The following is a 24,962-nucleotide window of genomic DNA, read 5'->3' as shown; positions in this document are numbered from 1 at the left end:
AAAGAAAGAAAGAAAGAAAGAAAGAAAGAAAGAAAAAGTTCGTTCACCATTCTGGTGAACCTCGGTATCACGTGGGTTAGCATAAAATTGTGTTTTAGGTGGTACCTGTCGGGGCTGCTTCCTTCAGAAAAGCATTTCCACTCTGAAATTAGATGTGATTCTTATACAACTGCTTCTTTTCACCGACTGTGGCCAGTCCTGGGTTTTAATGAGAGCTCTCAAAGAAAAATTGTTTCCCCATTTCAGAATCACCACCCATGAGCCAGAGTTTTAGAATGAGGGGATATGGAAAAGACTGTTAGCTATCCCCCAAGTTTCTTTCTCTTTTTCTTGGGAACACAGTTGGAGCACGTTTTCCAGGCTCCATTGCAATTTGGCCTAGCTGTATGATTGGGTCTTAGCCAATAAATGTAAGCCAAGTGATGTGGGATACTTGAGGGCCCCACCTCCAGGTGGGGATAAAAATGTCCCACCCACAGTCCCCAGTGAACTCTCCCTTTGGAAGGGGCAGACATAGGAGGCGCTCCTTGAAGATGGCAGTACCTCCTTCAACGTGGGGCCTTCAATGACCTCTGGAAGAAGGCTGCCCTTTTGATCTGTCAACCTGACTTTATAATGAACCATTATGCTTGTTTTTTAAAATCCCCTTCACCTATTACATATTTTTTAAGTCCTTTTTAATGCAGCCAACCTACCTTAATGAGTGCAGACAGCTAGTACAATAATCCAGCAACTATGGCGGTAGTTTGACTGGGGTAGTAGCAATGGAAGATGTAAGGAGTGTTCAGGATCTATTTTAAAGATTTTGACCTAAGTGGATATATGTAGGTGCTCTTTACTGAGATGTGGTTATGTATAGGTACTGTTTGCTGAGACGGAGACTACCTGGGGAGGAGAAGGTTTTAAAAAGTTTGCCTTTGAATATATTAAGTTAGAGATATCTCTTAGACTGCAAGTGGAGATTTCAAGTTGGAAGCTAGATAGACAAGTCTTTTTATTCAGATGAACAGTCAGGACAGAAGACAGAAATTTGGGAGTTTATCAGCATGGAAGTGTTCAATTCCTATAAAATATTTTAAAATATTGGATTTTTAATCTTATAAGTTACACTTTTAAGTTTCCTAATTTTAAACATTCAATCTATACTAATTCTGTGGGCAGCAGTTAGTGTTTTGTTATAGTTGTGGCATAGTAGAGTCTGGTCTCTCTGTGAGTCCTGGCCCTCAGTTACCAGCCTGGTGCCTTAGGCAAGGTACCTAGTCTCTAGCTTCGGTTTTCTTCTTTATAACATAGGAATAATATTAACCACATTATACAGTTGTTCTGAGGGTTAGGGGAGATGATATATGTAAATGAGTTAACACAGTTCCTGGCAGAGAGTGAGCATTTAATAAGCATAAGCTATTATTATTAGTAAATAATACAGAGTGCTTCATTACCTCACAAAGCACTGTCACTTTTGACCACTGTCTCTTATTGGTTAAAATCAATTTTTTCTTAACTCTCCTAGAAAAAGAAAAGAAAAGAAACAGCTAAATAAAGTCGTCTTTTTTTGTCTTCATTTTCAGCCTACCCAAAACAAGTACATACTGTACAGAAAAATGGAATTAAGCTACAGAGCACACACTTCTAAGGAGCAGCATCTGCCTTGTAAATGAAGTCTATAAAAGGCTACCAAATGTCCCTTCACATTTTTATGATTGTTAGGGTATTACTAAACCTGGATGGAAAAATGTTTTTTGAGGCTCTTACATCAAGCACCCACACTGTCAATATCACAAATTATTTCCGTTTTTTACAAGATGGCTGCCATGCGGCTTCCTTAGGAATGGCAATGCTATTTTAGCAGGAGGTATATAGTTTTAAAGATGTGATTTGGTAAAAAGCACTTTCTACCTTTGTAATTGTCACATTTTTAAGCACATAACTCTTTTTTTAAAACAGCTTTAATGGGATATAATTTATATATCACAAAATTCACCCATTTTAAATATACAATTTAATAGTTTTTAGTAAATTTACAGGCTTGCGCCACCGTCACCACAATCCAGTTTTAGAACATTTCCATCACTCCAGAAAGAATTCTTATGCCCCTTTCAGCCATTCCCTGTTTCCACCCTCGCCCCACAAAACCACTAATTGGCTTGCTTTCTCTATAAATTTGCCTCTTCTAGACATTTCATTTAAATGGAATCATACAATAGGTGGTCTTTTGCACCTGGTTTCTCTCACTTACAACAGTGTTCTTGAGGCTCATTCGTGTGATAGCCTGTGCCAGTAGTCTCTTCCTTTCTAATGCTGAGTCATTGTATGGATAAAACACATTTTGTTGATTCATTCATCATTTGGTAGACATATGGATTGTTTCTACTTTTTTTATTATTGTGAAGAATATTCCCCTGGACACTTCCATAGAAATCTTTGTGTGGACATACGTTTTCATTTCTCTTGGGTGGATACGTAGGAGTAGAATTGCTGAGTGTTTTGATAAATTTATTTTTAATTTTTTAAGAAACAAGCAGATCACTTTTAAGGACAACATCTAATAACACTTCCTTCTTCGATTCATTCATTCATTTCATTCATTCATTTCAAAATGGTACTGAGTTTCTGCTACAGCTAGGCACTGTAGTAAGTACTCGATGTAGGCAACTCTTGATTATCCACTGCAACTGGGATGAAATGTAGTCTGGATATTTAAAATCTCCTCCTTATTCATAAGCCTAACGTTGGGCATTCTTTCAAGTGTCTTCAGCAAAAATTCTGTGATCTTACTAGGCTTATTATTCCAAACATGTACCAAATGGCTATATAGGTAGCTACCAGGAATTCAAAGAAGAAAGGCATAATTCTCTGCTGTTTAGGAGCCCATAGTCCAGAAAGGAGACAGGTTTATAATGCCTGCATATATTCTCAGTGTCTTTGCCTTTTTCAAAAATATAATATGTCTGATTCAGACTCCTCCTTTTTCCCACTGAACTCCTATTTATGAATAGCACACTAATTGCCCCTCACTCTGGGCTGCAAATGATTATCTTATTTGATTTCTCTTCACCTTACTCTGTTAGCTTCCTATGGCTACTATAACAATATATCACATACTTGACAGCTTAGAACAATAGAAATTTATTCTTTCACTGTTCTGGAAGCCAGAAGTCCAAAATCGGTATCACCTGGCTAAAATCAAGATGTCAGTAGGGCCTCACTGCCTCCAGGAGGTCTAGAGAAGAAATCATTCCTTACCTTTTCCAGCTCCTGACAGCTGCCAGCAACATTCAGGTTGTGGCTGCTCTTCTTCCTCTGGTGTCACGTTGCCTCCCCTTCTTCTGTCCATTATCAAATCCGCCTTTGCCGCCTTCATATAAAGATGGATACATGTGATGCATCTAGGGCCCAACCAAATATTCCAGAATAATCTCCCAACTTCAAGATCCTTAACCACATCGGCAGTCCTTTTTTGACATAGAAGGTAACATAAACAGCTTCTAAGGGTTAGGATCTGGAGATCTTTGCGGGGGGAGGATTATTGAACCTAACATAAATTGCATATGCAGTCACCATGATGTCATTCATTCTTTTATTCATTTATCCGTCCATCCATTCATTAAATACTCCTTGAGCATAATGTTACATGCCAGGTAGTGAATTAAGACTTGAGGGTACAGTAGTAAGGTAAAATTCATGCACACAGTCCTTGCCTGCTTGGAGCTTACAACCAACTAATCAAGTAAAATTTGCCGGAGATAAGCGTTATAATGGAGAAATGGAAAGGCAGAATGACATGTAACTTTTTTGTAAACATATTGCACATTCATTATCAATGCTTTAAGCAATACTGAAAAGAACAAATTAGAAGTTTTAAAAACTCACAGCACAAGTTTACCATATATAAGTAATTACCTTTCTTGATACTTCTTTCCTTCCATCTTTCTGTCTACTAGTTTGGAACTTATGCACTATTTTGCTTTTTTTAAAGTGATTACCCTAGTGGTTTTAATATGGAGACTTATCCCATATTCGCCTCTTTCTTTGCTTATTCTCCCTTCTTGCCCAGAGAATTGCTTTTAGTGAGAGACTGTTAGTAGCAAATTCATCTGAAAATATCTTTCATTTCTCTCTTCTTTGAGAATATTTTTTTCTGAGTATCCAGTTCTGAGTTGAGATTACATTCTCTCAGCTTTATTTTGCTACTGAGACGTTTTTCTCTCTAGTTACTTTAAAGACCTTTTCTTTGTCTTTGGTGTCCTTCGCTTTCACATGATATATGTAGGACTGGATTTCTCTTTGTAATCTTATTTGGGCTTTGTGAGATTTCTTAAATCTTTGAATCCATGCCTTTCATCACTTTTGCAAATCATTCGCTCTTCTATCTACCAATATTGCCCCTGCCTCATTCTCTCCTTTTAGGGTTCTAGGGCTTCATCTTTCTCACCATCTCCTGTTTCTTAACCTGCCGTTCATATTTTCCTTATCTTTTTACTTGGGTTTATCTTTGGTTTACTAATTCTCTCTTAATTCCAATCATATTTTTCATCTCTCAAACTTCTTCTTGTTACTTTTTCAAAACCAGCTGGCTAGTATATATCATCCCTTGTTTCCTTAAACACTTCACACACACTATCATAATCCATGTCTGAGAAGTCCAATAGCTGAAACTTTTGTGGATCTGGTATCTTTCTTTCCTTGTGCTTGGTGTCTTGTTTCCTGTGTGCTTTTTTATTTTTAACCATGAGTCCATATTTTTTGGAACTTTATCAAGGGGAATTCTTTGAGAATTGCCTGAATTGTACCTGGATTTCTCCAGAAGGGATGTGCATATGCCTGTGTCAGGTGTTTAAGGGAGCTACCAGCGTAGCACTAGTTGAAACTAAATTCTCAGTTAAGAGTGTTTGTTTTTTTTGTTTGTTGGTCAGTTAGACCACTGGGGTAGCTTCAGAGTTGTTTGAGGGCCAATGCAAGATGAGGAAGTTGCGGGAGAATTTTATTAATCCGTAACGATAATGTACATCTTTACATCTCTCCAGTGGAATCTTTTCATTCCATCATACTGTGGCCCCATGCCCCTGGCTCTCATCCTTGTAAATGTCAACCTAGACTACTGTAATCACTGCCTCATTTTCTCTTCCCTGACCTTAGCACCTTCTAGTTCATATCTTGGGTTGGTACCCAGTACCTTCTTCATGTTATTTTGCTCAGAGTACTGTGGCTTTCACTCTCCTTATCAATCATCTCAATCTGGCTATCCATTAAAATGAGATTTTTGTTTCTTTTTTTAAATTAGGAATGCCTATCCTCCTTATCACAATTAAACCAGAATTGCTGAGAGTTGAACCCTTCTGTCATCCCAGTCAACTTGGATGTCAGGCAGGACTGAGAACTATGAGTCTGCAAGAAAAACTATAAAAACAAAACTGTTTTCATCTAGCACTTAAGACCTCATAGGATGGTGGTGCTCAATGCTATATGTCAGGAAACACCTAAGTGCAAGCCCAACTCTGAGAGATTGTGATTCAGTTGATGTAAGATGGAGCCAAGGGACTAGAGCTTTTAATAGTTCCCTAAAATCTACAACATGCAGGATTGAGAACCACTGTTCTAGAGTTATAAATTCACAAGCATACAGGGATCAGACTGGTAACATTAATGAGTGAAAAGGCTAGCTAGGAACTGTGGAAAACTAGAGGGTTCCATCACTCCATATAGGGCAGCAGCCCGACTCAGCTCTTCCTGATTGCAAAACATGGCCATCCTGCTCTACAGCACAGCCCATTTCACCTTTCTAGGCAAATCTCAGTACAGGACTTGAAAAATAAATGCACCTGTGTGTGTGTGTGTGTGTGTGTGTGTGTGTGTGTGTGTGTGCGCGCGCACGTGCGCATGCATGCACATCTCCAACAAGGAATTGGAGGTAGAGTTACCTTGATTTTTTCCCAACTCAGTGTTCTTGCCCATGTTATTCCCTGTCTGCAATGCTTTCCTCCCTCTTCCATACCTGTTTAAATCATCAACTATCCTCAGAGGACCAACTCTTGCTTTCTCTGACATGATGATGGAGTGCTGATAACTGGAGGAGATGTGTATTCGGAGGGGCCCTTCCCAGGCCTGTCCCCTTCTGTTTTGTGTAAACCTCTCTCCTCTGAACTCTATTTAACTTGCATGTACTTCTTTGGAATTTAAATAAAACAAAGCTTTATATGGTTCAACTTTTTGGTATTTTAGCCTTATAATTACCATCAAATAGTTGGTTCTATGAATAGATTTTTACTACATTAAGGAATCCATCATAAAGTGTTAAGAATTCTTTATGTAAGATAGTAGATCATTAGAACTAGGGGATCTTAACATGTGGATTATTTAGATAGGTAAGAGTTAAAAAAAGCAATAAGACTGAAAAAGAGGTAATTATAGTGGATGAAAAAAATAAGAGGTAAGGAAGAATAAAACGAAATATCTCAAAATCTGATTTGGGCTGGGGAAAGATGAGTCAGCTGGAATGTCTTAAGTAAAGTAACAGTGACAGCAAGCCATGTTCATTCCTTAATGTAATATGTTTATGTGCAAGGCATTTATTCAAAAACTTATTAGAATAATGTTGCCCTTTTAGATGAAGGAACTTATATTTGTAATTTAGCATAAAAACCATGTTAAATGAACTTGAACTATAGTACCAAATACAAAGAATCCAAGATGTAATCATCACTCATTCATTTATTCACACATTCAACTCATATTTACATGAGGCACGGAAGTTGGCAACCCCAGTATCCACATATGCCAGATTGTAATGTCTGAGCCCAGACCATAGCCAGACTGCCTGGTTTGAATCCCAGGTCTGCCCCTTACCGCCGGGCCACTTGGGCAACGTGGGTAGGTTGCTTAATCTCACTAAGGTTCAGTTTCTTCACCTACAAATTAAATAGAAGAGTGTACTTACCCTACAGTTGCTGTGAGGATGAAATGATTTAATCCATCCAGTGGTCTTAGAATGGTTCCTGATCCATATAAGCACTATACATATGTGTGTCTTTGCTGTCATTATTAATCTTTGTTTCTTTATAACTCAACTCCGTTACCTCAGAATTCTCTCAGTGAATTCATGATAATTCTGTAAATTTTAGATTCTCCCTATTTTTTCCTTTGAGAAGCACTTAAATTCTAAGGATGCTTAATAACGTCAGATAAGATGGTTTGGTCTCCTTTGGCACATGGCCACGTTGGCACCCTCTGAAAAGAATATTATCCTGTCTGTTTCTTGGTGATCCCCTCACAGAACCGGTGTCTACTGGGTTAAGCTCCCATCTGCCCACACACCGCGCGTTCATGCCAGGTGCACTGCAGGGGCGCCTCAGCATGACACAGTGCCACCTGCAGCCTGCTGGCTGGCTCTGTCAGGTAACTTCTGTATCTTACTAAGGGCCTTTGGAAAATACAGTTGCTCTCCCATGTCGCTTGTGGACCACAGAAAACTCAGCAAATGTGCTTTCAGTCCTCCCTGACCCAAGCATTTTGTCTTCCTCAGTTGATCCCACGCCATGCTGGCTGCAGTTGCAAAGCTGCTGCCTCCCTGGGTTCTAGAAGAAAAGGCACAAGACCGAAGTCGCTCTCCCCTCCAACCAGCTCTCTGCCACCCAGTTTCTCCCAGCTTTCAGCCTTGGACATCCACTCAAGAGTACCTCTTTCCTCTCCAACTTGCCTCCCTCAGCCCACAGATTGTTTAGGAGGGAGGGGGAGAGACAGTGGGGGAGTTGGGTAGGGAGAGTGTTGAGAAAAACCTACTTAGCATTTGTCTCCAGAACTATTGTTTAGACTTCAGTGTCAGCATTTTAATGTGAAAATCAAGAATTAACTATTTATTTGTCTTCTCTTTACGTTTCTGTTTAATAACCTTACCTTAAGGGCAAAGATTACAGAATGTCTTTGCTCCCAAGGCTGGGGGAGTGGGCACAGAGTAGATTTGCAAAGTAGAAAATATCCAGGGAGGAAACCCATTAAGCACATTGATTAATACTTCAAATATTATCCTTCTACACATGTATTGATAGGGCTTCTTTTGAGACCCGTGCCACAGAGAGCTCCCAGATAATTGCAGTACAGCGTAATAAGTGAAAACCCCAAAGAGGAAGCAACTTATTCTGCCTGGAAAAGTCAGGCAACGCTTCACTGAGGAAGTGAGGATAATTGAAAGCGGATTCCATTAGACACATCCTCCTCAGCTCCTGAGCCACAGATGTTGCAAGAAGGAACACCAAACAAAGCTGAATGTGAGCCTATACTCAGGGAGCCCAGAAAGACTCCACCAGAACTGGTAACAGTGCTTTCCTTCCCATTTCCATTAGTAACTCTAAACCTGAGGTGAATCATCTGGTGGGCATCCGCCCTTGTGTGAGGGGCTGCCCCTGGACTGGGGCGAAGCTGGAGCAGACATCGGGGCGGGTGGCAGCTCGATGTCCCAAGTCCTACCTGAGCAAGTAGAAAGCTCTGGTCTTCTCTTGTGCCAGAGCTTGGAGCTGCTGAACTGGAGGCCCAGTTAAAACTTATTGCACACCTAATCCTTACTTTAAGAGCCAGCCTGCAGCTAAAGTGCCAGGGCGAAGATTTTCCACATGGGCACTGCCCTATCTCACTTCCGTGTGCTGTTTGCCCTCCTCCCAGCAGGAGCCTTTCAGCTGTTGCCCAGACGCCCAAAACGTTCTTGATATTCCACACAGTTCTTACCCTCCCTGTACATTCTTCACATCTCAAAATATTGTTTTCTTGGCCTTCCTACTTTACTCATCTGAACTTACATTCTCTTAGTGATCTGATTCAATATATTAATCCCAGAAGAATACACGATATACACATGTACACAGACATACTCTTAAATTAAATCACACTAACATATAAATCCTTGCTAGTATTTTAATGTGTTCACTGCCCAGGGGTATTTATTTATTATAACCGCAACACCTTGCTAAAACTGTACTGCTAAGAGGTAGAAGCCTCTGGCTTTAAGGAACTTCAGGCATTCTTAATAGTCATAGATGAGATTTGCAGACAATGGATTTTCCATCTTATCCCCAAAATGATAGCACAGGGGCACGTGCCTCTCTCCTTGACTAGAATCTAGATTCCTCTAGGGTGGGGTCTCCTGTTCTCGTCAATCATACTTGTGCCCCAGTGCCTTGTACAAGTTCTGTCTGGCACGTGGGGGTGCCCAGTTCTCCTTCATGGAATATATTACTGCTTTCAGGGAATACATTACTGACTTCAGACAGGATATTCTTGTCTCAAGGCCAAAAACCTATACTAGATAAGAGATGTTATTGTTGTTTTGAGTTTTTATACCTTAAACAATACACTATAAAAAAAATAATACCAATTAAGTAGTCCTAGAGCCATACCGTGGTGTTTTGTTATAGATCATTTTGAATATAAAACTGGTATGCCTGGCATGCTTCCTAAGGTAATTGATATTCAAGTAAAGAAAAGACCCTTTTGTAACTTCTCCTTGGTGGGTAGTATACTGCGAACCCAGTTTCCAGATAAAAACAGGAAGAGGCATTTTATGAATCTGTCCTATGAATGCAGCAAAGATATTAAGCAACGGATTTCTTTCTTTGACTTAAATGGGTAAAATTGTAACTCATTTTTATATTTAGCAAATCTAAAATGTACTAATTACATTAACTTTTCAGCTTAAATAACTGCCAAAAAGTATTAAAAGTATAAGTATAAAGCAAAATGGGAATAAATATTGAAGAAACTCTGTGCAGTAAAATGAAAAGTTAATTATTTAATTCTGCTCCTTGAATACACACTGCTCTGTAGAATATGGACAGACTTTCCTAATGACAACAGTGTCATAAGTGAATGATACATAACAGTGAATCATTGGATAGGTTCTCATTTAGAAAGTGCGATACCATTTCCATTAAAAAAAGATGTCCATAAAATTTGACTCTAAAACAGAAGGAACAGTTTTTTTAAATGTTTACCTTTTGAAAAGGTTACCCTCTTTTTTAGGATGTTGCATGGGAAATTCAACTTTCAGTGCCATTCTAATCCATGAAAATGGATGAAATACGTAGTCAGAAAAAATTATTTCCTATACCAGCCAATGTATTTCTGTAATCTTCCCAGAAAAGATGATTATCAAACAGACTACTTCTTGCAAAAATACCTTCTCTGTCTGATTTCTTACTTAGCACTTTATTTTCTGCTTCTCGAGACTGAACCAGGCACAGAGACATTCTTAGCACTGGCAGCCCACAAATGCTGTTGATGTTTGTGCTGAAGAGAAATATTTGGCCTTGCACTCCAGGCCCACTCTTCACCGTGGAGAAGCACCTTGTGCCAGCTCTCTCTGAGCACCCAAGGGTGTCCTCCGCCCACTTCCACTGGTACGCCTGTGTGCTCTTCACTAGTTTTGACAGCTTTTCCACCTGTTGTGTGGTTCAGGGGTTTTGGTGTCTCGTTGTTGTGGAAGATCACATTTGTGCTCCATCTCTAGTTCTTCTTGTTGCTTTTGGGTAATTTCTAAGAGGAGAAGAGAGATTGACAGTTTACTCTCCTCGTTTCAGCTGTAATTATCATAAGAAGGTGATTTGGTGATGATGTTATAATAGTCCTGGGAAGGGGTGATGAGCATGTGAACTATATCAAGAAAGGAAAGACAATGGTGATAATGATAATGAGGGGTTGGTTCAGGGATTGATCGTTGTGAGGGTGACTGGGTTCATTGTGGCTTGGATGACCGGATTAAGGGTGACATTTGACAAGATTAGAGATACAATCCTGAGAAGAAAATTTCAGTTATAGACATGTATGTCTTTATACACAAACAGAGATTTTACCTTAAATCATATTTATAACTCTGTGTTATAAATGATGACTACCATTTACTGAATGCTCGCTATGCTGTTTGCATGTGTAACATAGTTGACTCTTTAGATGCCTCCACGTATAATTATCAAGGTAAACACTGGAAGCTTAACAATGGTACATTGCACTTACTATCAATAACTGATTATAAAATGTAGCAAACTTTTCACCCACTTATGGTGGCTATTAGACTCATGGGATGGGCGCCTGGGTGGCTCAGTCAGTTGAGCTTCCGACTCTCAGTTTTGGCCCAGGTCATTATCTCAGGATCGTGGGATCGAGCCCCATGTCTGGCTCCAAGCTCAGCGGGGAGTCTGCTTCAGATTCTCTCTCCTCCCATTTCCTCTCCCCTGGCTCACTTGCTCTCGTTCACTCCCTCTCTAAAATAAATAAATAAATCTTTTTTAAAAAAAACTCATAGAATACTATTAAATCCCCAGTTCTAGAAATGAAGACTAAAACAATGGGGATGATTATAATAATCATAACAACAATAATAACAGCCATCTTTTATTGTGTATTTTCTGTTTGCTAGGCATTATAAATTGTTTCATACACGTCATCTCACTTAATCCCCTCAACAGCCCTTTGAAGTGAGCGTTATTAGCCAAACTGTTACAGATGAAGGAATTAAATCTCAGAGTAGTTTGGTACCTTGCCCTTGATTACAGCTACCAAATATCAGAACTAGGATTTCAGCTCTCTTTCCATTAGGCTATATTGTCCATATAAACATTTTTACTTCACTTATTCTGATAAAACTCATCTTTAGAATAATAGTCATAAGTGAATTGATTATTATTAGCTTTCGAGAAACATCTTTTCTCCTTTTGGGTTTACGTACACTTATAAGGCAAACTAGTCAAAATGATCTTTCACCAAATACATTATATACCATACTTGACTATTTTTATTATCTCTTCTTTACCAGAAATATTTTGTTCTGATATCCACTAGCCATAAGTATATTTAATTAATTAAGACTTTGTTTCATGAGACTTCACAGTCTGGAACACCTTTTCTTGAACAATATAGTTAATTTATAGCATGTAATATTATTACAATATTCAGAATCTTTTATTCTTTTCCATATAAATAATTAGTGTACCTTTGGTACCTAATGTGAGCAGTTCTTAGTAACTTCTAAATAAGCAACAAAAGATTAGAGTAACGAGGTTTGGGGCTGAACTTTTTTCTTTATGATACTGTAAAAGGGACCAAGTAGATTAATACAGATTAATTCCATTTATAAGAATGTAGGGAAAAGGAGGAGATACATAATTAATCCTGTTTATAAAATGAAAAAACGCAACATATGTAGCAACAAGAACACATCATTTTGAGCAGGTCTTTCTAGAACAGACATTCCATATTGTGTTCCTCCTTTCCCACAGTCATTGCCATGACAATCTGGTGTGCTTAGCAGTCGCTGCTGAGTAAGGGAGACTGTCTCTTCTAGGGGATCTCTGTGACAGCCAAAAAACACAGCAGTCTTCTTTGGGTCTAGAAACTAGACATAGTATGTGAAATGGACGGAATTTTTGCATTTTTCTCCCCATTGAAGGGATTTCTTATGAATTACTCTGTCCGTTTCTATTTTAACATTTTTTTAAATCAGAATGAGGTTTTGGAGTGGATTTTTCTCTTCAAGTTAAGATTCTTTGCCATATGATTGAAGACCTTGTCATTTCTAGATGTGACAAAATGTCCACAACTGAATATGAAAACCTGTTATTAAGAATTGAAATCCATTTCGATGAAAGACATCTAATAATGCAGACCATGTTTAATTCTCCATTAAAAAAAAAAAAAACATGATCCTTCATGTCATTTCATAGACCTGTCCTACCATAGTTTTAAAAATATAACTGTCTCTATTCAGCCATGACAGAACCATCATTCATTCATTTCAAAGTCATATTTTGAGTGCCCGCCAACTTCTGAGTCAAAGAGTTTCTCTGATGTTGTGGGACTTCCAGACTAATTATAAGGGAACAGCATACAAATAATTATGAAATAACGTAAAAGAACACATTCATGAAATCATCAGTAGCATATGAATGTTAGTACCAGAGTGATTCAGACTGAGATGGCACCTTGCAGGGATGACTATCAGTAACAATACATTTAAAGTCAACGAGAGAGACAACAGACAGGGAGTGGCAGAGAGGTGGGGAGAGCCATGTTCCAGATTCAAGAACCGTACGCACAAGAGCTGTGGGTTGTAAAGAGCAGAGAGAAAGGGAGACGGTGGAAATGAATATGAATACCAGCACTTATTTGGGGGGATAGCAGGGATAAATGGTTGATGGAAATATCTGAATGTTTCATAGGGTGGCTTAATTTCAATTTAAAGGCTTTTAGTTACTGTAGAGAAGAGATATCTAAGGAAAATCACGTTGAAGAAGATAACTGAACAATGTTTTGGAAGCTGAACTAGCAGAGGAGGGTCTGAAGTCAGTGGTGTTATAAAGGTATGAGGTGATGACTGAACTCTAAAAATGGAAATTATCAAGCAAATCTGAAATTATTTTTTAAGACAAAATGGCAAAGTTGGTAATAAGTTGATTGGGAGGACAAGTGTGGAAGCAGCCTCCTCATGTTCAAAAGTGTGTCGGGCTTAAGATCCTGGAATTTGGGGAGAACAAGGACATGCCGATACAAGAAAGGAGCTTGGTCATTAGTGCTGTGTTTGACAGGGCAGCAGTTCAGTTTTTAAGTACTATACATGAGTTGTCATTGGAAAGGCCAAGTGAAGATTCTGAGTATCCGCCTGATTAGAGAAACAGTAAAATCATCATTTGCAGTAAATGGGGATAAGAAGCTAGATTCACAAGAGGTGATCTAGATTTAGAGTTGATTCAGAGTAATAACTTTTATTTTTCTTAAAGTTTTTTTTCTTAATTTATTTGACAGAGAGAGAGAGCAGCAGAGAGAGAGGGAGAAGCAGGCTCCCTACTGAGCAGGGAGCCCAGTGCAGGACTTGATCTCAGCATCCCCAGATCATGACCTGAGTGGAAGGCAGACGCTTAACTGACTGAGCCACCCAGGTGCCCAGTAACTTTTTAAACTGTACACCAGGCCTTATTCTAGACATGGGGAATACTGGGTAAACAAAGGCATAAGTTCTGCCCTTGTGGAGCTTAAAACGTAGCAGAAGGTAAAGCAGGTGAAACTTTGAAAGTAGGATAGTTCCAAAAGTAGAGTGAATATTGTAGGAAGGGCGGAAAAACAAGAAAGAATTAAGAAGTCTACAAAAGAGAAATTTGAATGTTATAAAAAGCACCAGATGTCACTTTTAGTATTATTTGAAATGTCAAAAAATGGGAAACAACTTAAATGTCCATTAGGAGGAGAATTTACTTAAGTTTTGAAATATAAGGTAACCATTTTAAAATGAAATATCTATATATATTGATGGAAATAGATGTCTATTATGTATTTAGTGAAAATGGAAAGTGCAGAATGACCGAAATTGACCTCATATTTATAAAATGAGGAAGATGTGTATAAAAATACACTCACATAAATATATATGTTTGCATAGGCCTTGAAAGAGGTTGACCCCTGCGTACCGAACAACTATTAGTAGTGGTTACATCTGAGGAGTACAGTCAGAAGGGGTAAATAGGGGCTTGCAGACTTCATATGTTTCTGAATTATTTGTATTTTAGTACAGTGGGCATGCTTTTTTTGCAGTTGAAATGTTGTATTAAAATAACTGTAGATTCACATGCAGTTGTGAGAAATAGAACAGAACCCCCTCCTGGAATTCTGATGCTACAAATGTTGGATCTTCTGGTGTCCCAGAGGTCCCTGAGGTTCAGTTCTTTGTTATGTTTTTTTGTTTTTGGGTTTTTTTTTTTTTTGGTCTATTTTCTCACTGATGTTCACATCAGGTAATTCTGTTTATGTCAACATCACGGATTCTATTCCATTCAATACTTTTTCTACTATTGAGCCCATCCAGTGGTTTTTTTTCCTCTTTATTATACTTTTTGTTACTATTTTTAACATCTCCTAGATGCTGAGATTGAACACTTGAAAATCTGACTGTAAGCTTCCTGACAGGGTAAAATAGGAAACAAGAATCATGCATCTTCCTGTATGAGACGTAGAAACACAATTCTCAGGGATGTCAGAGAGTTTTCTGGACTGAACCCTGCAAGGAGTTTCTAACTATAGAAGGGGGACTGCTAGAGTAGCTCTCAGGATAACTAGCAACACTTTTGAATGTATTTCTGCATATCTCTTAGAAATGTGATAATTCAAAAGAAAATATAAATACTTAGTCGGTTTCAAATTACAGCCCCAGTCACCACATTTGACAAGGAGCAACTTTATTACAGAGGGAAATAGGAAGACTTAGTAATGAATTGGGGAAAGAGTTGAGTTCCATAGAACCTCCCAGGTCTGAGAGGAAGTAATTATGTACATTATGATGATTTAAAAGTATGTGTAATAGTGGATGCCACTTAAGTAACATCCAGGAATGGGGAAGACCTAATTCATCTTAATTAAGGTTCTTCGTGGCCTGCCAGTTCTTTGAGGCATGGTATCTGCAGGCTGGCTGGCCAGAGTTGCAGAGAGGGAGAGCTTATTGACGAATTAGATGGCTGAATGAAATTATTGTATACAATATCCAGGGAGAGAGGAAATCATTGTTGAAGAGAAACAACCTGGGGTCTCTAAGCTTTTAGCAATGGGGAGATTTAAAAGGTAATCATGTTGTGGTACCTAATGGGAAAAAATGATTTCTTTTCACTGGGTGGCCATCTGGATGGAATGAGTGGGAAGATTTAATTGGGGAGAAGGTCATTGGGTTGTAGTCTAAGTACACTATTTGGAAAACAAGCGAGGATCATTTCTAAGAAGGCAGAGTATGGTCAGTGGTGTCAAACTTAAAAGAAAACATAAGCAGCATGAGAATGAATGGGGCAGAAGTGGGAACTGGTATTATTAGAGAACTTTCATCCAAGAGAATGTGGGGATAGGAGAGCAAAGTTGTGAGGAAAACACAGGAAGGAGAAAAGACAGACGTAGCTTGTGTTCTAAGTTGAGATGATCTGTGAAAAGTCACCTAGAAATAGCCCATTATTGGAAGTCTTATTATCAATAAATGTTATCCGGTAAAAGGGGTAACTTAAAAATGCCAAAGACAGAAATGAAAAATTATAGAGTAGGGAATAGGATCACAGGCTTCAGGAAGGAAACAGAATATAAGAACACAGGTCTTTCAAAAAGAAGCAAGGTAGAAGATCTGGAGCTCTAATAGACTTTGAATTTTGAAAGGCAGACGTCTCTCCCTCTGCTATTAAAAGGAAAGATGAGAATATGAATGTGCAGATGGCATGAAAACCTTGATATGCATAAATTAGAATTTTATTTTTCTATAACTTAGTTTCTGTGCAATGGCCCATTTCAATATGGTGACAGAAAGCTCAAGTAGTTCAAGATCCTGTCTTCCATTTTCCTGGTCCCCATTCCTCACAGGCCACTGCTGAGGGATCCCTTTCTTCTGTCTGTCTGCCAGCTCCTCTGTGACTCTTCCATGACATGCTCAGAAACCATGGTTCCACCGTTATGCCTGCTGCAGCTCAGGAATCTCTCACGCGTGTCCCCAGTACTGTCTGTCTAGACACACTCGCTCAGACATTCACTCTCTGGAGTTGTGCTTCTCCCTCAAGGTTCTGACCCAGGAAGTATGGAGTATGGCTTCTGGGACTCTCAAAGTTCTATTTCCCTCAACTCGCCTTCACCAGTCCTTCATGTTTCTTGTCTGGAGGTGAAACAGCAGCACAGGGTGGAAGGGTGTGTGCTATACTCGTACGGCATTTTGCTTAAATACTTGTACCCGTCTGAAGTCCTTACCATTTCTACATGGATTGTTGCTCCTGTAATCAACCAAGAAGATTTCCCCCCTTTTTTTTGGTGGGGTTTGGAGGCCCCCTTGCCTATCCCATGCCTTTTCTGAAGCAATGGACATAAAATATCTTATTATCTGGAGTGTATTGGGAAGGAGAGGAGATGGAATAATTTAACATTTCTAAAATATTAAAATACTACCAATACCAAGATGAAGAGAATGAGTTTATTGTAGATCTCCAGGGTGCCAGGCGTTTCTTCATTCCTAACAACTAACTTTTTAATGTGGGTATTATTGTTACCCATTTTAAGGATGAAGCAGCAGAGGCTGTATGCAGTTGTGTAATGTAGCTGTAGTCATACTGCTGGTCAGAGGCAGAGCCACTTTTCTCTGAACTGCACCTTTCATTCTTCCTCTGTGAGTAGAGTTGAAGGGCAGAATGCGTATGAGCAGTCTTCAGAGAAAGCCACAGTGGAGAGTCTTGATCTTGGTCAGCCGTAAGTAAATATTGGTGGGGAGGTCTGGTGAAGTGAGAGAAATAGAGGGACTAGTAGTATCCAAGAGAGACAGAGACAGAAAGAAGTCGAGAAGTCGGTGGCTAAAACTATTGGTTGAATTCTATTCGAAGCAGCATCTAAGAAGCAGAAGCCGCACACGCGGCGGGAAACCAGAACTGATATCGCTATGTCAGGCCTGTAGAGGAGAGGGAAGCGTTTATGGCGCTAGAAAGGCGAGTAGAGAAGTAAATGATCATAACAGCTGACACAGAGTGATAAATGGAGGCTTTACGTTTTTGAACAAGGAACACTTCCATGAATTTGGAAGTAAAGCAGTACTCCATGATAAGGAAGTGAAGATGGAGGTTAGCAGTGTATCAGAAAGGGAAAGAACTTTGAAATCATGGTGTTAGAGAGATCATAATTTTATATTACTTCCACATATTCTTATTGCCATCTCTTGTCCAGTGGGTTTTAACCTCAAGTCACAAGAATCTAAGGAATGTCCAGGGCTTGCTGGTCTGGAAACAAAACCATGGACTGGAGGTGCCAACTCTTTTTCTTCTCATTATATGTAGGAAGAAAGAAACAAAAAGCAAAGATTGTATAGAAGAAAGATGATGACTTTTCTTTTTTTTTAAGATTTTATTTATTTATTTGACAGAGATAGATACAGCCAGCGAGAGAGGGAACACAAGCAGGAGGAGTGGGAGAGGAAGAAGCAGGCTCCCAGTGGTGGAGCCTGATGTGGGGCTCAATCCCAGAACGCTGGGATCGTGCCCTGAGCCAAAGGCAGATGCTTAACAGCTGAGCCACCCAGGCGCCCCAAGATGATGACTTTCAAATGATGCGACATGATTTCAAATGCGGACTCAACCTCTTCTGTGTGGTCTTAAATGGAAGAATAATTTGACTACTCGGTTGAGAGGCTTAACTAAGATTATGATCAGATGCCTGGCTTGGAACTGTGAACATAGAGCTGGAGCTCTACAAATGTAATCCATTTTTTCCATACCTTCATTTATTCAACAAATATTTTTTTGAGTAGCTAATTTTATGCCACAGATAATGTATTAGTCAGCATAGGTCACATTATGCTGCAGTAATGAACACTCCTCCCCCATGTCAGTTGCTTAGCACAACAAAAGTTTATATACCTCACTAACTCAAAGTCCGCTGCATGGTTAGGTGGCTTTGCCTCCACGTAGCAGTCCAAACTGCTTCCCTCGTTTAACCTAACAGTTGTAACACAAGATCTCCACAAGGATTACTGCCCCCGAAAAAGTGCTATTCAGAACTACTCTTTGATACTTCTCCCTGGAAGTGACACAACTCAGTCAGCTTGCAACCCATGGACCAGAACTAGTTCTGTGGCCTCTTCTACTAGGAACAGTTGAAGCTGGAGTCTTCTGTGTGCTTAGAAGAGAAAAGAACCAGACACTGATGAACAGAAGTAAAGTCTTCCACTACTTGGCAAGACACTGGGTGCTTAGAGTGAACAAACCAGTCATTCTTTATCTTTCCCTCATGGAGCTCTCAGTCCACAGTGACGTGCTGCTGGGAAACAATGGCGTGGGTAAAGAGCCAGGTTTCTGCCCAGGCAATGCAAGGAATGAGATCAAAGAGATAGCATCCCGTAAGGATAAAGTTATGTGGGAAAGTAGGAAAGGGTAACAGTTTAGTGTAAGTGACAAGTATGGAGAACTTAGAAATCCTCAATAAATATTTACTGAACGAATGTTAAATGAGGAATAAGAAGAAATTTAGCTCTACAAAACTAAACGGGAAAGGCAACAGAGAGAGAACAGATATAGGAAGAAAAAACACATGGAAACAGTTTATGCTTTTCGAATGTTCTGAATAATATTTGGGAATAAAAGCTGTTCTTGCTATATCTGCTGCTTCCAGTAAGCCTGAAATATTTCCGTGCTGGTCGCTTCTGCCATAGTTGGGCTGCTGAGGAACTCGTTCCCAGCCAGACTGTTTCATTCTTACCTATTCAAGAGTGAGGCGATTGTGGGAAGCTTGGACTTTGACCCATCTTCCACAATGTTTTGGGATCAATCAAGTTTGCTTGATAGGCCCCTATCAAATGTAGAAGAGTCACAAGAAAGTAGGAATTATGCTACCATACATACTGAAAATGGTACAACGTTAGCCAAAATCCTATGAATACAATTTGGTGGCAGAATGTGTGTGTGTGTGGGGGGGGGGGGGGTAGTTCCTTAAAAGCATCAAAAATGATATATATTTAAAAATCTTTATTAAACAATAGAAAATAGGGGGGAAGAAACCTAAAGCAACCCCTGTTAACATTTTGATATAGTTCATCCCAGACTTTTTTCTAGGCACACATACCCATTTGTCTTATAAAAGCAGTTCATATGATAAATACTAGTCCATCATTTGCCTTTTACTTAACAATATTTCTCAGGTATTTTTCCATATCAAGAAGTATACTTCAATAAATTATTTTTTAAAGATTTTATTTTTAAGTAATCTCTACACCTAATGTGGGGCTCGAACTCACAACCCTGAGATCATTAGTCACAGGCTCCACTAACTGAGCCAACCAGGCACCCCCACTATAGCATTATTTTCAATAATGTTGGTTTTGTCTATGTATCCAAATATATTTCTTTATCGCCCCTCTAGGTTGTTTACAGATGGCTGCCATTATAAGCAATGCTGTTATGAACATATTCTAGCTGAATTTCTGTGCATCTCTTTAATTGTTTGATAGGGTAACTTTTCTGAATTACTGGGGCAAAAGTCATATACATTTTCAGGCTTATTATGCATATTACCAAATTGCACTCTAAAACATTGTTTCAATTATGTTTCTACTAGCAATGGATAAGAGCAAAAGAGTGTTTAGGAGTTGGTAAGTCTATAAGTATGGTTATAGAGAATTGACTATATTATTAAATGTGTGCTTAATCTTCATAGCTAATGGAAAAAGAGGCACCCACTATGTTATTTTAATCCTCCATCCTATATTTAATGCTTTGTGCTAAAGTTATAAATATGAGAGCTTCACAGTAGATTTCTTAGAAGAAATCTAAGACAGATTCACATACTCTGCTAAATGGGTTCATTAATATCATGGATGCTGGGATAGATTCCATGGATGACCCATTGGATATTTGGAATGAATTCCTCCCTCATCAAAATATATTGAGCTCTGCTATTGACTGTCATTCGTGCCTTGATATATGGCTGTGGCTAAATATCTGTGCACAGAATCTAATGATCATCTGAATGTTAGGAAATTTCTCATTCTTCTAAAGAGAAAACTGAGAAAAAAATTAGCAAAATTCACTATGTAACTTAGAGGGACATAAATGAAATAAAGTATCTACTTACAATATGTGATCTCCTAATTTAGACGTAAATAGTACTTCAAAGCGCATATCATGTAAAATAATTTTAGAAGTATTGCTCTTTTCCCACCCTTAAATTTCATGAAGCAGTTTTAGCCCAACTCCCCCTTCCGTGCATTCTTGACATCAGTATGGTGGGTGCCATCTTTTCAGGAAGCTGGCGTGTTTCCAGCACCTGTCATCTGGAACCCCATCTAAGCTGCTTGGGGTGCAAGACTTGGGAAACTGTCATCACTGGAAATCTTTTCCTTAGCTATAAAAACCCACTTGCTACTCACAATCTCCAATAACCACTTATTCTATTACTTTTTTTTTTTTTTTTTTTTTTTTTTTTGGTGATCTTTAAAATACTTGTTTTCAACGATGTCCAACAGTTTGAACTGTTAGGTCATGTCTCTCAAAATAATTACTAAGTCCATATTAAATTCCTTTGCTTCAGTTTTTTCCAGTCCCATCGAGTGAATGACTGCTTCCACAATCCAAAAACTGTTACCATTAGGCGCTGTTTCAGGTTACTGCAACTTCACTAAACAGTGCTTTGTTCAAAACAAAGTAATTGAGAGAGTGCCCAGTATTATGAGAAACGTTAGAAGGACTTTAGTATAAAATGCCTCTTTTCCTGAGGGATAATTTTGGGGAAGAAAAAATCTCACTTTACATTCGTCCATATATTATAGTTTAAACAAGAGAGGGATTCATACAAATCTCTTTTGTGGTCTTATGCAAAGTGACTGTTGAATATGAAAGGTTTTGTCTACCTATAAAAATATCTAAAGAAATGGGTGAACTGCTTTATTTTTCATTTAAGTAAATTGAATAAAAACATTCTTAAAAATCAAAAGGATACCGTAGGGTTGTAACGCATGTATCTTGCATGGAAACACTGAAGTACAGGTTATAAAGGCTGCTGCCTTGAAAACACTCATATTGGAATCTACAGCTTCTACCCGATTAAACCTCCTCCCAACCCCAAACCACATCTATTTTAGGTTTAATACAAAACAAACAAACAAACAAAACAGCAGGAAATATTTAGAATAAATATTCTCTTGAGGATCTATAGCCAACATTTTTGGAACTCAAAATGAAAAATTTAGAGAACAGAGTGGCTAGATTTCCCTATAGTCTTACTCTCTCTTTAAGATATATTATGTTATATTGTTTCCATTCTTTTCATCTAAGTACTTCCCAGAGAATCAGACTAAAAGAACATATTACAGATTAGGTGGCAGCTATTGGATTGATATTGTTGAAGATAGCATATGGTGTATTCTTCACTTTCAAACTGTTTTGAGTCTTTGTTCTTGCCCACAGCATATACAGTATATATGAGAACTATCCAAAACTTCCCAATGGCACATGTATCTAATATGCATCATTTTAAAAAGCGATCAACAATTCGCCATTGCATTCTTTATTATTTGAAGTAAATCAAATCAAGAGATACAGAGCTTAATATAAGTTGTTATAGAACTCAAATTCTATAAGCTCTCATAATTCCTTAAGATTATAAATGCTGTTTTAAAATGTTAATCAGAAGATGCATTTGTTTTAGTTCTTGATACTGAAAATATTGACTGAATTGTGAATTAACACATTTAGGGTTGCAGATGTCATTTTTCATGAGATTTCCTGAATGATGTAATTTTCATATTTCATATAGCAGTTTGATCAATTTACAGATTTATTTTACATAATTAGTTGGTAAATGAGAAATTCAATTGCTGATATATAACTATTTCTCTATAATATAAAAAAATAAGTTAAAATTCTGAATTATAAATAAAAAAACAAATATTTTGAAGACATCTGGTCCACATCTGTCTGAAATAAGATAATTTAAAACAGTGCAATTAACTGCAAAAATACTGAAATATTCACACCTTACAATGTAAAAAATAACTCATTTCATTTTAATGTGATTTCTTGAACTGATGAATTTTTTTTTTATTTTAGTGTCCTTTAGCCTCTCATTCTGTCATTATAAAGAAGACTGACAAGCTAAACAAACAAAAATAATCCATGTTTTTCAAAGCCTCTACTAAATGAAAGAATTATCTTTATTACTATTCTTTCATGAGTTGACTAACCTCCACTCCTGAGTTAATACTCAGCGGACTTAGATTCAGGCCTACCCCCTTTTGATGTATTTATAATTCTCCATTCAATTATTTAAAATGAGAGATTAGTGAGAGAGTCTGTAATCTTGCTCCCTAAATTGTGCATTCCTTGTGGGCACAAAGGGGTTCAGTAAATGTGAGAGGAAGGTATTCAGACCCATGAAAATGAAAAATATCTTTGGTACATTCTCATGATCAGTAGAGAATCGTCCTTTGAAGACTGGTCTTTTCTTTTGTTAAAAACCCGTGTTAAGTGGAAAATTAACCATTTTAGGAGAAAGGAAAATACACTAGACTTTCTATAGTCTAACCAAAAAAATGTGAAAAACAAGATAGATTTCTCCTTTAATAAAAGGCTGCAGAGCCTTAAGATTTCAATAGAACTGGGTTTTGATTCATGAGAGAGAAGTTACATTCATGAAATCACTCAATGCTGATGCTACAATTTAAGGTTATAGGGGGAAATCTCTGCTTGGATGCCAGAGGCTCCCTTAACTAGCAATAGACCACAAAAGGAATTGATACTGTGAAAAGTGAAAACATCGTTTCTAACACATACCCTAAGGTTTCACAAGTATTTTGTGTGTTTATTTCCAGGGAGCATGATAAAGATCCAGAGAGTTTTTTTAAGGTATTAATGCACCTTAAGGATTTAGGACTCAATTTCCATGTGTCTGTCCTTGGAGAAACCTTCACAGATGTCCCAGGTATCTCTTTTGAATTTTCTAATGTGTAATTTTATAGATGACATAAGCTGTACAACTTAAGTATTAATTTCCATGTTTCCCTTTGTTAGAATAATCAAGACGAGCACTGTTAACCAAAAGATTATACGATGGCATTAAAGTGTGATTCAATTAAAAAAATACTTAAGTAAGCATTCTTTGATTTAAGTTGAGAGCGTGAAGTCATCTCTTTTATCAAATATAGTTTATACAATGTAACTTGATGTAAATAAAATATATTGCTTTAGGCATCTTAACACTTAAGGAAAGTGGGAATTTGTAATTGGATATACAACCTCTCACCCCTGGGGTCACTGGTTTGAATCCTACTCGCATTGGTAATGGCTGAAATACATTACCATCTGTTAGGTGGACTGTGTAAAGCATTTTGGCATCAGACTTGTAATGTGGACTAGCCCACAGTCTACATGTAGTTGTCATTGGCCCATGCCTTTTTTATTGCATTGCGGAAACACAAAAATCTGAAGCTGATGGCAGCAGCTCTTCTCATTCTTAATGCCACATGGACCCTCATCAGAGCCATTTCCTTCGCCCTCATTCTCAGTGGACATGTTTGGGTCAGTAAGATGGGCATCCTGGCCCCTTTCATAAGCACTTAAGTTTTCATATTATTTTAATTGAGGAATAGTTGACATACAATGTTACATTAGTTATAATATTATATTAGTACAATAGTGATTTGACATTTGTATACATTGTGGAAACAGTTACTACTATAAATCTAGTCACCATCTGTCACCTTCCAAAGTTAATACAATATCATTGACTGTATCCCCCATGTTGTACATTACATCCCCATGACTTGTAACTTGTAACTGAAAGTTTGTACCTCTTAATCCCCTTCATCCGTATCACCCCCAACCCCCTCCTCTCTGGCAACTGCCAAACTATTCTCTGTATCTATGAGTCTGAGGTTTTGTGTTTTGTTTGTTTTGTTTTGTTAGATTCTACATGTAAGTGAAATCATACAGTATGTGTCTTTATCTGATTTACTTTGCTTAGCATAATGCCTTCAAAGTCTACCATGTTGTTGCAGATGTCAAGATTTCATTTTTTATGGCTGAGTAGTATTCCCGTGTGTGTGTGTATGTGCGTGTGTGTGCGTGCACCAAGTCTTCTTTATCTTCTTTATCTCTGTTATTGGACATTTAGGTTATTTTCATATCTTGGTTATTGTACATAATGCTACAGTGAACATAGGGGCACATATATCTTTCCAAATTAGTATTTTTGTTTTCTTTGGATAAATACCCAAAAGTGGAATTGCTGGATTATGTATTGGTCCTATTTTTAAATTTTTGAGGAACTTCCATACTGTTTTCCATAGCAGCTGCACTAACTTACATTCCCACCAGCAGTACATGAATGTTTCCTTTGCTGCACATCCTCACCAATATTTGTTATTTCTTGTCTTTCTGATAATAGCCATTCTGGCAGGTATAGCGTGATATTTCATTGTGCTTTTGATTTGCATTACCCTGATACTT

The 24,962-nt window shown here is 38.1% G+C and overlaps 1 protein-coding gene across 15 annotated transcripts in view; it reads left to right on the top strand.

The window, feature by feature from the left end:
- The window catches only part of QTMAN (queuosine-tRNA mannosyltransferase), a 406,065-nt gene that overhangs the window by 323,178 nt on the left and 57,925 nt on the right, over nt 1-24,962 (top strand). For 13 of the 15 annotated variants that reach the window (XR_015723429.1, XR_015723348.1, XR_015723401.1 and 10 more), the window contains one exon: nt 23,327-23,436. The exons of the other annotated variants lie outside the window; for them this stretch is intronic. Coding sequence is in view for 10 of the 13 variants with exons in the window: in XM_087860074.1 (XP_087716200.1) it covers nt 23,327-23,436 (110 nt within the window). In the remaining 3 variants the exon portion in view is untranslated. The remainder of the gene's footprint in view (nt 1-23,326; nt 23,437-24,962) is intronic. 15 annotated transcript variants of the gene reach the window in all.

The sequence above is a fragment of the Ursus americanus genome, chromosome 1 (genome assembly GCF_024610735.1).
Source record: "Ursus americanus isolate L20-20 chromosome 1, mUrsAme1.1.p, whole genome shotgun sequence".
Taxonomy (NCBI): Eukaryota; Metazoa; Chordata; class Mammalia; order Carnivora; family Ursidae; genus Ursus; species Ursus americanus.
The sequence above is the reverse complement of the archived record's forward strand: the minus strand, read 5'-3'. Positions and strand labels throughout refer to the sequence as shown.